The sequence below is a fragment of the Trichoderma gamsii genome (genome assembly GCF_001481775.2).
Source record: "Trichoderma gamsii strain T6085 chromosome Unknown Scaffold_28.2, whole genome shotgun sequence".
In the NCBI taxonomy this organism is placed as follows: Eukaryota; Fungi; Ascomycota; class Sordariomycetes; order Hypocreales; family Hypocreaceae; genus Trichoderma; species Trichoderma gamsii.
The window spans coordinates 381,186-394,940 of record NW_020171365.1 but is presented as its reverse complement, the minus strand read 5'-3'; the positions used below and the strand labels follow the sequence as shown (position 1 = coordinate 394,940).

General features: G+C 49.0%; 4 protein-coding genes across 4 annotated transcripts; 3 read left to right on the top strand and 1 right to left on the bottom strand.

Moving 5' to 3' along the window:
* Positions 1–1,322: 1,322 nt before the first annotated feature.
* Positions 1,323–3,242, top strand: TGAM01_v207576 (hypothetical protein; the record flags this gene model as incomplete). The annotated part of the gene is made up of 3 exons (XM_018805609.1): positions 1,323–1,720; positions 2,305–3,186; positions 3,233–3,242. 3 exons carry the CDS (start codon positions 1,323–1,325, stop codon positions 3,240–3,242), a joined length of 1,290 nt encoding a protein of 429 aa, XP_018661269.1.
* A 2,094-nt stretch (positions 3,243–5,336) lies between these two features.
* TGAM01_v207575 (hypothetical protein) lies at positions 5,337–10,075 on the top strand (the record flags this gene model as incomplete). The annotated part of the gene is made up of 4 exons (XM_024550126.1): positions 5,337–8,229; positions 8,953–9,213; positions 9,330–9,685; positions 9,755–10,075. The coding sequence occupies 4 exons, from the start codon at positions 5,337–5,339 to the stop codon at positions 10,073–10,075; spliced, it is 3,831 nt and encodes a 1,276-aa protein (XP_024405146.1).
* A 268-nt stretch (positions 10,076–10,343) lies between these two features.
* On the top strand, positions 10,344–11,182 carry TGAM01_v207574 (hypothetical protein; the record flags this gene model as incomplete). The annotated part of the gene is made up of 4 exons (XM_024550125.1): positions 10,344–10,367; positions 10,439–10,834; positions 10,899–10,981; positions 11,089–11,182. 4 exons carry the CDS (start codon positions 10,344–10,346, stop codon positions 11,180–11,182), a joined length of 597 nt encoding a protein of 198 aa, XP_024405145.1.
* A 718-nt stretch (positions 11,183–11,900) lies between these two features.
* On the bottom strand, positions 11,901–13,073 carry TGAM01_v207573 (hypothetical protein; the record flags this gene model as incomplete). Its single annotated transcript, XM_018805607.1, has 1 exon — positions 11,901–13,073. The coding sequence occupies one exon, from the start codon at positions 13,071–13,073 to the stop codon at positions 11,901–11,903; it is 1,173 nt and encodes a 390-aa protein (XP_018661267.1).
* Positions 13,074–13,755: the final 682 nt, after the last annotated feature.

Below are 13,755 nucleotides of genomic sequence, written 5' to 3'. Positions count from 1 at the left end.
ATGTTGTCTGCAGAAGCTCAGGTAAAACTCGTAAACGCGGATAAGCCAAACGGTCAGCATGAATATAAGGAGCCCGCGCAAGGCCGTCCAATAACGAACAGAGACTACTCAAATGTGTTTGGCATTGTTCGAACTCTGTTTTATCCAGAATCCGCGAAATTTGCTTGACTGTAAATACGCCGCGAAGTTCTGTCTCGATGAGCTCGGCGTTGAGATTCACTTGTCTGTGATCCCTGAACTGTCCTGTTGTCACATGGTATCGTGCCTTCCTCTGGGCTAATAGACGAGCAATCTCATCGAGCAAGCGCCATTCATTCGAGTCATTAAGACAAGGCATTTTAACTACCTATTCATACCTCATTCACCTGAGGTACCTGTGCCTACCTAGATAGCCTGCTCGAATATCTCGGATCGAAAGAGGGCGCGGAGGACGAGGATCCAAGTGAGGATGTGCGGGGTGAATATAGTAGTACCTAAGCTTGCTAAGGTATGTACCATGCAGGTGTACACCTACTATATACATGTATGTACTCGCAATCGTCCCCACCAGAGACGGGCTGATAGGATCGGCTTGAAAGACGCATGGAAGTCACATCAATCATCTGCTGCTATACCCCGCTCGGGCTTCCATAGCTCACAGTAAACTTGATATTCTGTCTAAAATACCGTTGCGCATCTCAATTTATCCGTTGATACCCTAGTTATTTGCCAACTGCTTCTCAAAATGGCGCTGAAACTCGATAATGAAGATGTTCTTTATAGGCTGGCTTGTGGATGTGAAGACCTTTTCGACCAACTTCAAGAAGCTTTCCTAAAAGCAAAGCCGAGGGCTTCAGGTATCGAGCAATGTACAGAATTTCAGCAACGATTTTTCGATATGGGCTGCATACCTTGGAGTGTATGCTCAGAAAAGCCAATGTCTAGATACAAGACTACGAAATTTCCCTGACCTTCAAGATCTGGCTACCCGATTACTGGATATCCTCCGCTGCAGTTTACATCAGTATAAAGATGAAATAAGTAATCAAGAAAGAGACCAGGCTTCAATAAGTTCCGAAAAATACCAGTTTCAGGCTTCTTCGAGGCTATCAGCATTCCTAGCAGCAATCGATAACACGCTCGCTCGACTGAACCGTCTAGGTGTTACTATTCGCCAGTCAAGTCAAGATAAGATCCAAATACAAATTGAGAAATCTACCGCTCATCTTGATTTGACATTATTTACTTATTCTTGCACAAACGCTGTTCAGACCCTATATCCTGGTGCTCATCAACGCCTCAAAGACTATCTTAAAGAGTCGATGATAAATAGATATAAAAAGATGATGCATCATAGCTCTCGCTCTATGAAGCTCAGCATTCCCCGAGAATCACATAAAAAGCTGTCGTCTATCCCAGAAGTACCTAATGACGAACTGCAAACCATTATTCCTGTTATCCAGCAAGCGGAGATAGTCCCAGCTTCATTTCATCAGTCTGGAGCACATGCACTTGCAGCACCCTCTCAATCTGACTTATCCAGCGTCAACATTCAACGGATCTGGGACCGCCTCAGACCGCCCGATGAAGCATCAACAAAGTTTCATAAAACATCATCAATCCAAGTGAGCCAGGGCAATTACCCACGGCCACCCATTCCAAACAAGAACAAAGATATCTTTGCTTGTGAGTGGTGTTTTGAGCCGCTTGACAAGAAAGCACTCTCGGAAAGTGAATGGCGGTATGTGATGTTGACCCTTTGATCATACGAACGTCGGCAAACTTTTAATAGCTCTATCTATGACTTAAATAAAAGCTGCAATTTGTTTATAATGAGAGATAGATTGCACTAACTTACGCATGCCCTTTTAGTCGACATATAGATCGAGATCTCAAGCCTTATATTTGCCTCTCAGAAAAATGTCAAGAAGCGCACCCAGTCTATTCTACCTTTAACGACTGGTATAACCACATGAATGGTCACAGTCGGCGTTGGTATCAGCAAATATATCTGTCACCTACCTGGGTATGTACTATTTGCGAGTTCAACTCAGGTGTTTATAGCAACCCACAAGACTTATACTCTCATCTCCAAGAATCGCATCATGGTGATTATACAAATGAGCAACTTCGTGTTTTCTCGCAACAGAGCAAGATAAAGCAACCAAGGGCTTGGGATAATTGTCTTTTGTGCGGGTTTATAGTAGAAAGGGAAGATACTAGGGGCACAACGGGGTCTCTTAAGCGAACAAGCGGAATACTAAAGCACGATGCCTTTAAAAGCGCCAGGAAGACATATTCGATGATGCATCCTGGTCATTACAGTTCCGACGACTCTGACGACTCTGACCTCTTAGACACCTCTTCTAACTTAGAGATGAATACTCTTCAGCAAAGACCACAGCGGACAGAAGACCGCTCAAAGGCTATAGCCCGTCACATTGCAGTGCATCTGCAACTGCTAATGCTTTTGACGTTGCGCTTTGCAGCCTTACAGAAAAGCGATAACGACCTGGTGGATGATGATCTGAAGAGTGACTATGTCGATATCGACGATGAAGAAAGCTCCCTGAAAGGCAGTGACCCAGAAAATCTTTTAGGCATCAACTCCAGGAGAGATGTCACCATGGAAGATATTAGCGACGAAGCCGACTCAGAGGTCGCTAAGGATATCCATAATGACTTGGTGGAGGATGATATTCCAGTCCCCGACACAGACCTTGATCTCGACGATATCCCTAGACAATATAATGGTTTGGTAGCCGAGAAGGACGCCTTCTTAAAGGAGATAATCGAATCTGGAGCTTGGCAGCCTAGGCAAGATGAGACCAAAGAGCCTATACGCTATGAAATCGAAGACTATAACATTGGATGGATCTGTGCTACCCATACGGAGTATGCCGCCGCCGTGGCGTTTGTCGCCGAAGTTCATGAGAAGCCTGAGAACATATCCGTTTTTGATTGTAATCATTATACATTTGGCCGAATTGGACGACATAATGTCATTGTTGCTGCTTCTCCAATCGCTGCTCATGGGCAATCACCTACGGCAACTAGTGTAGAAGATATGTTATATACCTTTCATAACATCAAGGTCTGCTTGCTAGTGGGAATTGGCGGTGGTGTTCCCAGCACAGATCATGATATCCGACTTGGTGACGTTATAGTGGGTTGTCCTTCTTCAGCGACAGAAGGCGGTGTAATCAGGTACGTGTCTAGAAGGACTGCACAAAGCGACGATTATGCTCCGAAGGGATCCTTGAGCCAGCCACCGACGATTTTACAAAGAGCTATTGAAACAATTCGGTCGCGGTATCGAGAAGACGGGCATATGTTGAAAGAGGCGATCAGCACCGTGCTTGACAAATACACGTATGGAGCGCTGAGGGAGAAATATAAACGACCTGCCACTGATATTCTCTACCGGTCGCACTTCGTTCATCTTGTAGATGGTGAGACGAATTGTGCGGCAGCCTGTGGTTATGATCCATCAAACTGTATCCAGCGGCCTCAACGGGTTCGAGGGGTCGAAGACGATCCAACAATCCACTATGGCCTTATTGGTTCAGCAAGCTCAGTTTTGAAAAATGCCTTACTTCGAGATAAATTAGCTGAACAAGAACATATCCTTTGTTTTGAAAGAGAAGCCACGGGGCTGATGGAGGATTTTCCCTGTGTGGTGATTCGCGGCGTCTGCGACTACTCAGACTCACATCACAACAAAGATTGGCAAGGCTATGCAGCAATGACAGCCTCAGCCTATGCAAGGGATCTTCTTTACGAATTATCTCCAACACAAGTGGAAGCTGAAACCACCGTTAGCGATATTTTGTCCAGGAAGTCTCAACGCTTGAACTCTTATGAAAAATTAATACGTATTTAAAAATATAGCTATATAAAGAAGATATAAATCGAGATACTACTTATTGTACGTAGGGATATTGCACAACTTTGTTCGGGTGGTGCAAATGATTACTTGAAACTACAGGAAACTTGAATATTGTATTTGCCTTGGTACCTTACCTTAGTACTAGGTACCTACCTAAAGGTACCTAGGTACAGAGAGTTGGTGTTGCATTTTATACATGTACCTTAGGTATTGGCCATGGTCTGCTGTAATAAACAGTTGCTTCAGATAACTACTAGGTATCTCCTAGAACTTTTAGACTTTCAATACTCAATTACAGCATCGCAAGTTAGCCTCTGTACTAGGGCTCCATCACGAGGCCTTGCAGCTGACAACAAATATTTTAATGGATACGCGTTCAAATGAAAGAGCCGGCTTTCTTTTTGGCATCTTCCTTTACTAGTTGTCTTCCTGACGTCTTGATCCCATTGCGCTGGCACTCTTGATGCATATCCGCCAGCTGCTCGCCAGTAGCGCTGGTCGCTTAACGGTGGGCACGCTCTTGAGCCGGTGATATCTGCAAAGTGCCGCCAACGCTCGCTTCTTCTGCATCAATAGTCACCGCATTAATACGAACCAGGTTTCCTGACTCAAAAGGCTATTGCAAGTCCATCTCCATCTATTGGACTTTGTGCCACCACGATGCTTGCCAGGTGCAGCTGCCCCTTGGTGACAGCAAGCATGTTAGCCGCCCAGCTCTGGCGGAGGCCATCGCCATTGGCCGTGACCCAATCTCGACTCCCCACGGCGGCTGGAGTGTGTGTAGACGCCAGCCAGTCATCGCCGCGCCAAGAGGGCGCGCTAGGCGATGGCCTAAATATAGAAACGAAAGTCGACGGCTGATTGGAAGCTTGCTTTTTCAGTAGCTCAACTACGATCTGAGTTCAGATGGAACATCGTCTATGCCTCTGCCCACTACGCACCATGACGCGCTTCAAGCCGCCCAGAAACCAAGGCATGCCGGGATCAGATGCGCCAGCGCGGCGATATGCGATATTACCTGGCACTTGGAGCTGCCCTGTGTCCGCCACATCTGCTCTATTCCCAAAATGCACCGCCTCGTCCGATGGGCGGGAGCTTGACGACTTATACGCGCCGAGCATCTGTAGCCGCCCATGCCCCATCAGTTACTCTTTCGCTCTCTAATAAGACCCAACCGTTCCTAACCAACAACGTTCCCTCTCTTTTGCATACACTTCTCTCTTTTTTGTTTTCTTCTTTGCGACCTCGCGCCTGTGTGCACCTAATAGAGGCTTTGTTGACCAAAGCAGCCCATCGTTCGAGCTTTTTACATCGTCGCCGGCCGTCGAGCGTTTTAGTCGTTACTACTTTATTAATTATTTCGCCAACTACGCTATTCTAATTGTTGCTTTTTCATTTCTATTGTTTCGTTTCCTGCGGGGAACATTGTGGCCGCTATCCGGAATAGTGCCTATAGTCTATCTTTACAATGGCTGAGCCAACACACTATATACCCAACCAACAACAACCCCAAGAGTCTTCGCTGGATCGAAGACCAAGGAGGTTTCTTAATCCTTTAATTGAAGAGAAAACTGGAGATGCCTATGGAGAAAGCAGCGCAAAGGGAAAGCGAGCTGATACTTCGCATCTCAACATCACAGCATGGCTATCGCCCATGAGCGACCACTTCCCTACTCCAAGGGGAGTGCATTATCTCGCTGCTCCGATTCTTCCATCATCGCCGTCGTCAATGTCAGCCGATGAGAACTCGCCAACGTCAATTTCGAATTCAAACTCGTGGAACCGAGCTAGCTCGATCACTGATAGCACCGATAGCACCGAGTTCGACGAGCTATATGATCTCTATGGCGTATCAGACGACGAGGCACAACAGGGGCTGCGTCGTTCGTCGGCTGTACGAAAATCTCGAACGACATCGATGCTGTTTGAGCCCGTTATTCGAGGACCGACTCCTCTTGCCATCCCGCCTACTAGAGATGAGAACGATGAGATCTGGTCTGCCGTGGATGAGCTCAAGAAAATCACGTCTCCGCTTCCGCTGACTCCATCTGCAAATCTCCCAATGTCGCCGGCACAGAAAGACTTCTTTGGCAAGCAGCAGGCTTTGGTAGTTCCCACGGTCTCTGCACCACCGTCTCTCGATGGAAGCTTGTCTTCAGAGCAGCTCGCTACAATGAGCTCTCCTCCAACCCCTGTGATTGGCAACGATGAAGCTACCACGGAATCGACCTGGACAGGCGTGCATTTGCAGCCCGGAGCATTGGCAACTTTGCATGCTTTGTCCGGCGGGGATGAAGATGGCAGTCTCGAAGAGGAGGATAATGAAGCTGTCCAGGCCGATCAAATGCAGCCCGCTCAGGCTCCAGAGATGCAGCAGAACTCTCTCCGACTTGTTACCGATTTCCTGTCTCAAGCAGCATCGCGGGCAAACACTCGTTCGCCCATCCTTGCTCGGCAATCTCTTGCAGGACTTACCAGGCTCAGTATCCCGTCTCCAGGTGGCTTCTTTTCCGGCCTGTCGCCTCAGAGCAGGAATACCTGGCATCCAAGAACCCTTACGCCAATCGAGATAATCCCCACCACCACAACAGCAGAGCAGTTCTACCGCTGCCCCTGGAATGCCGATAGCTCTCCTGTTCCTCCGGTACCTCAGCGAGACGAAGCAGAGGATTTCTATCGAAGCGTGAGCCTTACATCATCTGCACCGGTTGAGCATATTGTGGAAGTTCGAGCCAGCCAGATTATCGACGAGGATGATATGCCCACTGCTAGGCCCATCATCCACATACCAACAAATAATGAACCGAGCGAGGCCATGAAATCTCCTTCTTCTCCTGATGTCGAAGCTATTCCAACTGAAATTGTCGAAGATTATGACCCTAGCTATGCCCGAAAGCAACAGCTAGAGGCCTTGTCAAACCTTGATCGTACTGAGCTGTGGCTCATGGCGCAGCGAGTATATCTTAAAGGCGTAGACACTGTCGAAGATAACGGTGCTTTGGAGACGATTGAAGAAGACTTGGACGAGGAGGATGAGGACATGGCCAAGTTGGATATCAAGCCCTTGTCTGAACCAGTGCAGAAGCCAGGCCAGAAGGACGCAGCGACAAAGAAAGTAGTTCGATTTTCCAACATCATTACGACAACGGTGATCGCAAAGAGCCTTCCTTCAAAGCTCCTTCGCCAGGAATCCGCGTACTATAGAGCGTTCCAGGACTACGTGGTCCGAACCCAGCTGAGCGACATCTTTGTTTTCCAACTCTCCCGGTTTGAAGCCCTTCAGGCACAGAGGGTAGCACTTCGCTCTGCTCACCACAGCCAACTGCTTGGAAAGTATCAGCTTAGCGTTCTCCCCCAGTCTGCTAAGAAGCGCCTGAGTGCAAACGTCGTGCGTGGCGATGATGTCCTGCTTGATGATCCGGAAACGCTACGAAAGGAGAAGGAGGCCGAAGCTATGAAGCAGATGGCCATGGCCACTTGGCATGTAGCAGCAATGAAGTTTCTCAACGGCGGAAAACTCATTTCTGCCCCTGTTGCCAAGCGACTGGCCCGGCTCTCACGACTGGGATCAGGCAAAGATGGCGTTGGCCGTGACCGAGCTAGGATCTTGGATCTCGGTGGTCAAGCTACTTGCGATTGGGCATGGCACTGTGCTCTTACCTACCCAAACGCCAAGATTTACACAGTCACTACCAAGGCAGTTCGCCAAATGTCCAACTCCAATATCCGAGGCCCACCAAACCATCGCCAAGTTGCCGTTGAGCGGCTCACAAAGCTTCCCTTTGCAGATAACCAGTTTGACTTAATCTCTGCTCGTGAGCTCCACGGTCTGCTCAAGTTTATTGGTGAAAACGGCGAGGATGAGTGGGAGAGCTGCCTTCAGGAATGTATGCGAGTTCTGAAGCCTGGCGGCTACCTTGAGTTTTCCCTGCTCGACTCAGATATCATGAACGCAGGTCCATTGGGCCTTGCCAAGAGCGTTGAATTTGGCTTCACCCTCAAAACCCTTGGCTACGACCCCAACCCAACAAAGTTGTGGCTAGGCCGACTTGCTCGTGCTGGTTTTCGCGATGCTCGCCGTGCCTGGCTCTGTCTTCCCGTTGGAGCCAAGCAAGTCGTCAAGCCTCCTACTCCTCCTCCCAAAGACAACCTCCCAGGACCAGACGCTAAAGTCTGCCAGATGGACGCAATGGTTATGGGAAGCACAGATGACATTGCCAACGTTTGCGGCATTGCCGGTGGCTGGAGCTGGGAGAGGTGGCTTCTCCGATGCGAGATGGAGAAGGTCGCCGGCGAACTGAGACTTGTAGACACTGTCACCGCTAGCCCGGCTATCAAGGAGGCGAGCAAGTGTCTGGAAGGTATGCATGCTGTGATGGAAGAGGGGCGCAACTGCAGAGCAGGCTTCCGGATGCTTAACGGGTATACCAGGAAGCCTCTGGCGACAAGTGCGTGATGCCTCTTGCGTCGGCGATATTGGACCAGGACGTTCATTCATCTTTTTTTTTTACCTTTTCTTTTGTAAGGGATTAGTTGGATTTGTTTCGTTATCATACACGACTTTGAGGGAAAGTAATCGAAACACTAGTGTGGCAGTTTCTCGTCCCTGGATGGACGATGTGCTCCTATGTAAAGGGGAGCAAATAAACAGGTGGAAGTGGAAGAGAGAGGAGGATTCTTGGACAACGTTTAGCTATAGCCATTATCATATACCCACCAATTTGAAACACGAAAGGAAATGAATATCCAATGAAATATACTATTTATACAAATCTTCTAATTCGCAAACAGGAGCTGTATAACTGATTTGGTGATTTAAAAACAATGATAAGTAGTGCTCAGCTCTTCGTCGGATGCCTTAGGTAAGCTTCTGAGCCAACGCGGGGAAGAGTGGGCGCATTCCATTCGCCGAAAAAATAGAGCTTGTGCCGCCGAGCTAGTTCATGCAGAAGCCGGCAGGCACCGTTCGACTTACTAAATCGCAAACATCACCACATCGACAGCTGGAGCTAGTTGATGCCTCGAGACAGTGGGAGGCTCCGACATCCCCAGACATTCGAAACCGAGCGCTAATCGGAGTACAGGATCCAGAGGCGAAATGTCGAACCCCAACAATTGGCAGGAGGAGGCGATGCGCCGTCTGCGTCAGATGCAGACGCGGGGCGGCTATCCCGGAGGACGAGGGCCTCAGATGCCCAGAGGAGCGAATCCCGCGCTGTTTGGAGGAATTCTGCTGGCCGGCGGTGCTTATCTGCTGTCGAACTCGCTGTTCAACGTGGATGGTGGTCACCGAGCGATCAAGTACCAGAGATTAACGGGCGTGAGCAAGGAGATTTACAGCGAAGGTACGAATGCGATGATGAGTTTTTTTCTCATTGAATTGAAAGCAAGACGGGGATAAACGAGAATGCATAGGCTTTGAGCTTGAAGCGAACCAAGGCTGACGAGTGCGACTTGACAGGAACACACATCAATATCCCATGGTTCGAGACGCCCGTCATCTATGACGTACGAGCAAAGCCGAGGAATGTTGCCTCGTTGACAGGCACCAAAGACTTGCAGATGGTCAACATCACCTGCCGTGTTCTCTCAAGACCAAATGTCGAATCTCTGCCCCAGATCTACAGAACGCTTGGAACCGACTACGATGAGCGAGTGCTGCCTTCGATTGTGAACGAGGTGCTGAAGAGCGTCGTCGCCCAGTTCAATGCCAGTCAGCTCATCACCCAGCGAGAAATGGTTGCCAGACTAGTACGAGAGAATTTGTCGCGCCGAGCTGCGCGATTCAACATTCTGCTTGATGACGTGTCTTTGACGGTAAGCTAATCACTCTTTTACTCCAAAGGTATCCAAGAACGTAGCCTAATGTCTCTCTGCGATGTTTAGCACCTCGCCTTTTCCCCAGAATTCACAGCTGCTGTCGAAGCCAAGCAGGTTGCGCAACAAGAGGCGCAGCGAGCAGCCTTCGTCGTCGACAAGGCCCGACAGGAGAAGCAAGCCATGGTTGTCAAGGCACAGGGTGAGGCTCGATCTGCTGAGCTGATTGGTGATGCGATCAAGAAGAGCAAGGCCTACGTGGAGCTGAAGAAGATTGAGAACGCTAGGCTCATTGCCCAACAGCTGCAAGAGTCTGGAGCGAAGAACAGACTGCTTTTGGATGCTGAGGGTCTGGGTCTCAATGTCTTTGAGGACTCAGAGAGGAAATAAGAAAAGCAAAAATAAGGAGAGGTTGTGGTGGATGTGGACGAGAAGAAATAAATCTCCGCTGCATGCTTGACTGTACAAAAATGAAACAAAAAAAAATTGTATTACTATAATGAGAATCTTAAGTGGAGGGTATGCTGGGCCCAAACGCTGGTCACTGCAATATACTTCGTGCAAAATCCTCTCTCAAACTTTTAAACTAAACGGACGTGAGAATGTAATCCCTAATATTCTCTTCAAGTACACATATTAAGATCCTTGAATCAGAAAAATGCTCGTAATCCTTCAACGGGCGGTAGAGCATTCTTTGTTTGCAGCATCTCCAGGCTGCTATTCATTGAAGGGAACCCGCTAACTGCCTAATAGCATCGCCTTCCAGGTGGCGCGAGGCGCGCATCCGGCACCCCACTAGGCTCCCGCATCCCACTTCCAGCTTCCGTGCCGTCACTCTCAGCCTTGCTTCTTAAACTTGTCATCCTGTGCAAACAGTGGTCGAGACAGAGCTTTTTTTGTGCAAGCAAGTATCCAACACATCCGAGCCTGCAACAGGATACGATTTCGTGCCACAAGCCCAGCTTCGATATAACCGCTGCTTCACGCCACCACCGCCAATATGTTGATCAAGTGAGAAAGCTTCCCTATTCTCTTTTCTTGGGCTTGTTTCAACAAACGATGCATGAAGCTAAACGAAACTTGCAAACGGACAGAGTGCGAACCTTGACCGGCAAGGAAATTGAGCTCGATATCGAGTCGGACTACAAGGTATACCCTTATTCACCGAACGGATCTACGGTCGAGGATGGCAGCTGAATAGCTTCATATACAGGTCTCTCAGATTAAGGAGAAGGTGGAAGAGAAGGAGGGCATTCCGCCCGTGCAGCAGCGTCTCATCCATGGCGGCAAGCAAATGTACGATCACCATACTGCATCGTTTTCCCCTCACCCAAGGCCACAGAACGCCGGGAGAGTCAGGAATGACACCACAGCTTACTAATGCGGACGTCGCTTCTCTACAGGACCGATGACAAGACTGCGGCCGAATACAACCTTGTCGCTGGCGACACTCTGCATCTCGTCCTTGCCCTTAGGGGGGGACGGCACTTTGAATAATGCTAAACGACGGAAGCGAAGCGATATGTCGACATGTCTTAGGAAGCCGAGGGGAGAGTGGTAGATAGGGGAAGCAATAAGCAAGGGGGAGGAGCAGTATATTTGAGAGCAAGATATACGGGCCCTTTCTTCTGCCGATCACATTCGTACATTTGGTCATTTGATAGATTGAGCTATACAAAACATATGAGCTCTTTATGCCGAAAATCTGCATCCATATGAGCCTTGTTTGAGAGATATTATTGACCTCTTTTGGGAAAGTTGAGCTCAGTGATGGAATTCATTCAAGCAAACTGACAAACAACTAACCAGCAATCAAGCATAGACTGCATGCACTAGTTATACATCACGAACAAGGCACTCATATGAAGGGCAGTTTGGTAAGTTTTTGAAACACATTTATCAATTCTGCTTGAAGCCGTTTCCATCTGCGTCTACTAATATACAAGCAGCTGCATCATATCCAGCAGCAGCCATCCATGAACATGTGACAAAATTCATACTGGAAAGAAAAGAAACATTTGAAAAAGTAAAGTCCAATATCGCCTTGCTTGAATCTGGGCTTGAAGCTTGCCGATACCAAGCTTGTACCAAAACTCCATTCCTTGTATAATCGTGTGGGGCATATCTCGCCCGTGGTATCAAATGAGAGGAAATAAGCGGTGCCGAAGACAAAGAAAACTGGTGCCTGCTTAGCAGGTATTCCGTTGCCTCCATTTCAGGCCCTACGCTTGGGTCGCATGAAAACGTCCACAGCCTTCCTCTTGCGTGGCGGAGCTGAGCCTGCCGGGGCTTGCTGCTGAGGTTCGGCAGCAGTCAAAAGTTCCTCGACTGACTGGGGTGAATGCCTCTCGTCTAGAGGCGGAGAGTTCCGCGCCTTGGGTAGGACGGGCTGATGGCGCTTCTGAGGGCTCTCTGCTTGCTTTGCTGCCGGTGCCTTCTTGGTGACGACTACAGCTGGATGGGCGGAAGGCTTAAATCCTCCGAACTTTCGCTGAAGTATGCTGACGGGAGCCTTTGATGCGGCCTTGACAGCTAGCTTGGGCGCGGCATTGGCGGGTTGTTTCGGCTTGGCGGCTGCCCTTTGGTCCAGGACATTGTCGTGACCATCCTCATCACCGTCGTCATCTTCATCAGAGTCAGAGACGTAGGTGGCGCGTCGTTCAAATTCCTCCAGTGCAGCTTCCAAGGGCGAGGGATTCGCGGGTTCCTTTGGGGTTGGTCGGAAAGCTGGTTGTGCGGCTCTCTTGCGGTCATTGATCATGGCTTCAGGGGCTCTTGTGACGCCATGGCCTGCGGATGGCGCTCTGATGCTTCGAGAAAGGGAGCCGTGGATGTTGGCAATCTCTTTTACTTCGCGGCGGACTTTGCGCATGACACTTGCCCCATTGACTGTTTTGGTGCGGCTGCCACCACCAAAGGTTAAGGCATTGGAAGAGCCTTCACGAGGACCGGTGTATCGTCTGATTGCCATCTTTGCAGATCTGGGAAGGGCCTTGTTGCTGACGATCTTGCTCGTGTTCTTCTCCTTGTCTTGACGAAGGCCGGCCAGGGCAAATTTGAGCTTGTCCTCGCTCTCTTGGAGGGCTCTGTCGTGCTCAATCTTGTACTTCTCCCAGATTTTGTACCATTTCTTGGGGTCTCTGGGTTGATACGCCTTGGCTTTGGATTCCAGGGGAAAGTCACGCTCGATAAACTTGAGCCATATCTCAGCTGTTTGGCCTTCAATGTGAGGTGAGTTGAGTTCAATCTGTCGAAGCTGAGCAGGATTGTCGATCTTGATTAAGAGCTCACGGGCAACCTCATAGCTGAGGAAGCCAATGTTGTCGATATCGCGGATGTTCTTGACGCAAGCCATCATAGCGAGCTCTTTGAGTGATTTGAGAGACATGGTGAGAGAAATGGGGGGTCCTGGACGGGACCGACAATATGTAGATAAATGAACGGGTGGCTTCGGCAGCAAAAGTGAGTTTAAACTGAACAAACTCTATACCATGGATGTAAACAAAAAATTGAGTATATTGTTTATGCGTCAGTAACGGCTTGAGTGGCGATGAACGAGACTATAATTGAGTGTAAAGTGAGGCGTCGATGACGATACGTCCCCCGTATGAGAAACGGCGCCAGCGTGTACCCTTTACGATTCGGAGCCTTGATTCCCGCTGCACTCAAGCCTAGAAAAGGTACCCGTTACAAGCCATATGGAGAGTTTCGATGCTATATGGGGACAGTCAAGCTTATATCCGAACTGAAGGGTCTTTTGGACCTTGATGGCGATGGCGTATAAGTGCGGCAGCGAGCCTAAGTTGTAGTTGCTATGGGTACGAGGCCTCATTTGATGTCGAAAGGGTGAGCAGCCAGCCTTGTGCACGGCCCCGTTCCGCTAAATTAAATGCTACTAGGACTAAAGCAGAGCTGCTGCAAGCTTTAAAAGATAGCAGGCTACAAAGAACCTGGCACAGTATGAATTATGACCAGCGTACTCAAAGCTTTCAGAAAGCGGGCTTTGAGACTTTGCTTTGGGGACGGGCTGCACAGTGCAGCGCTGCCTTTTTAGGCACTCCACTGTGACA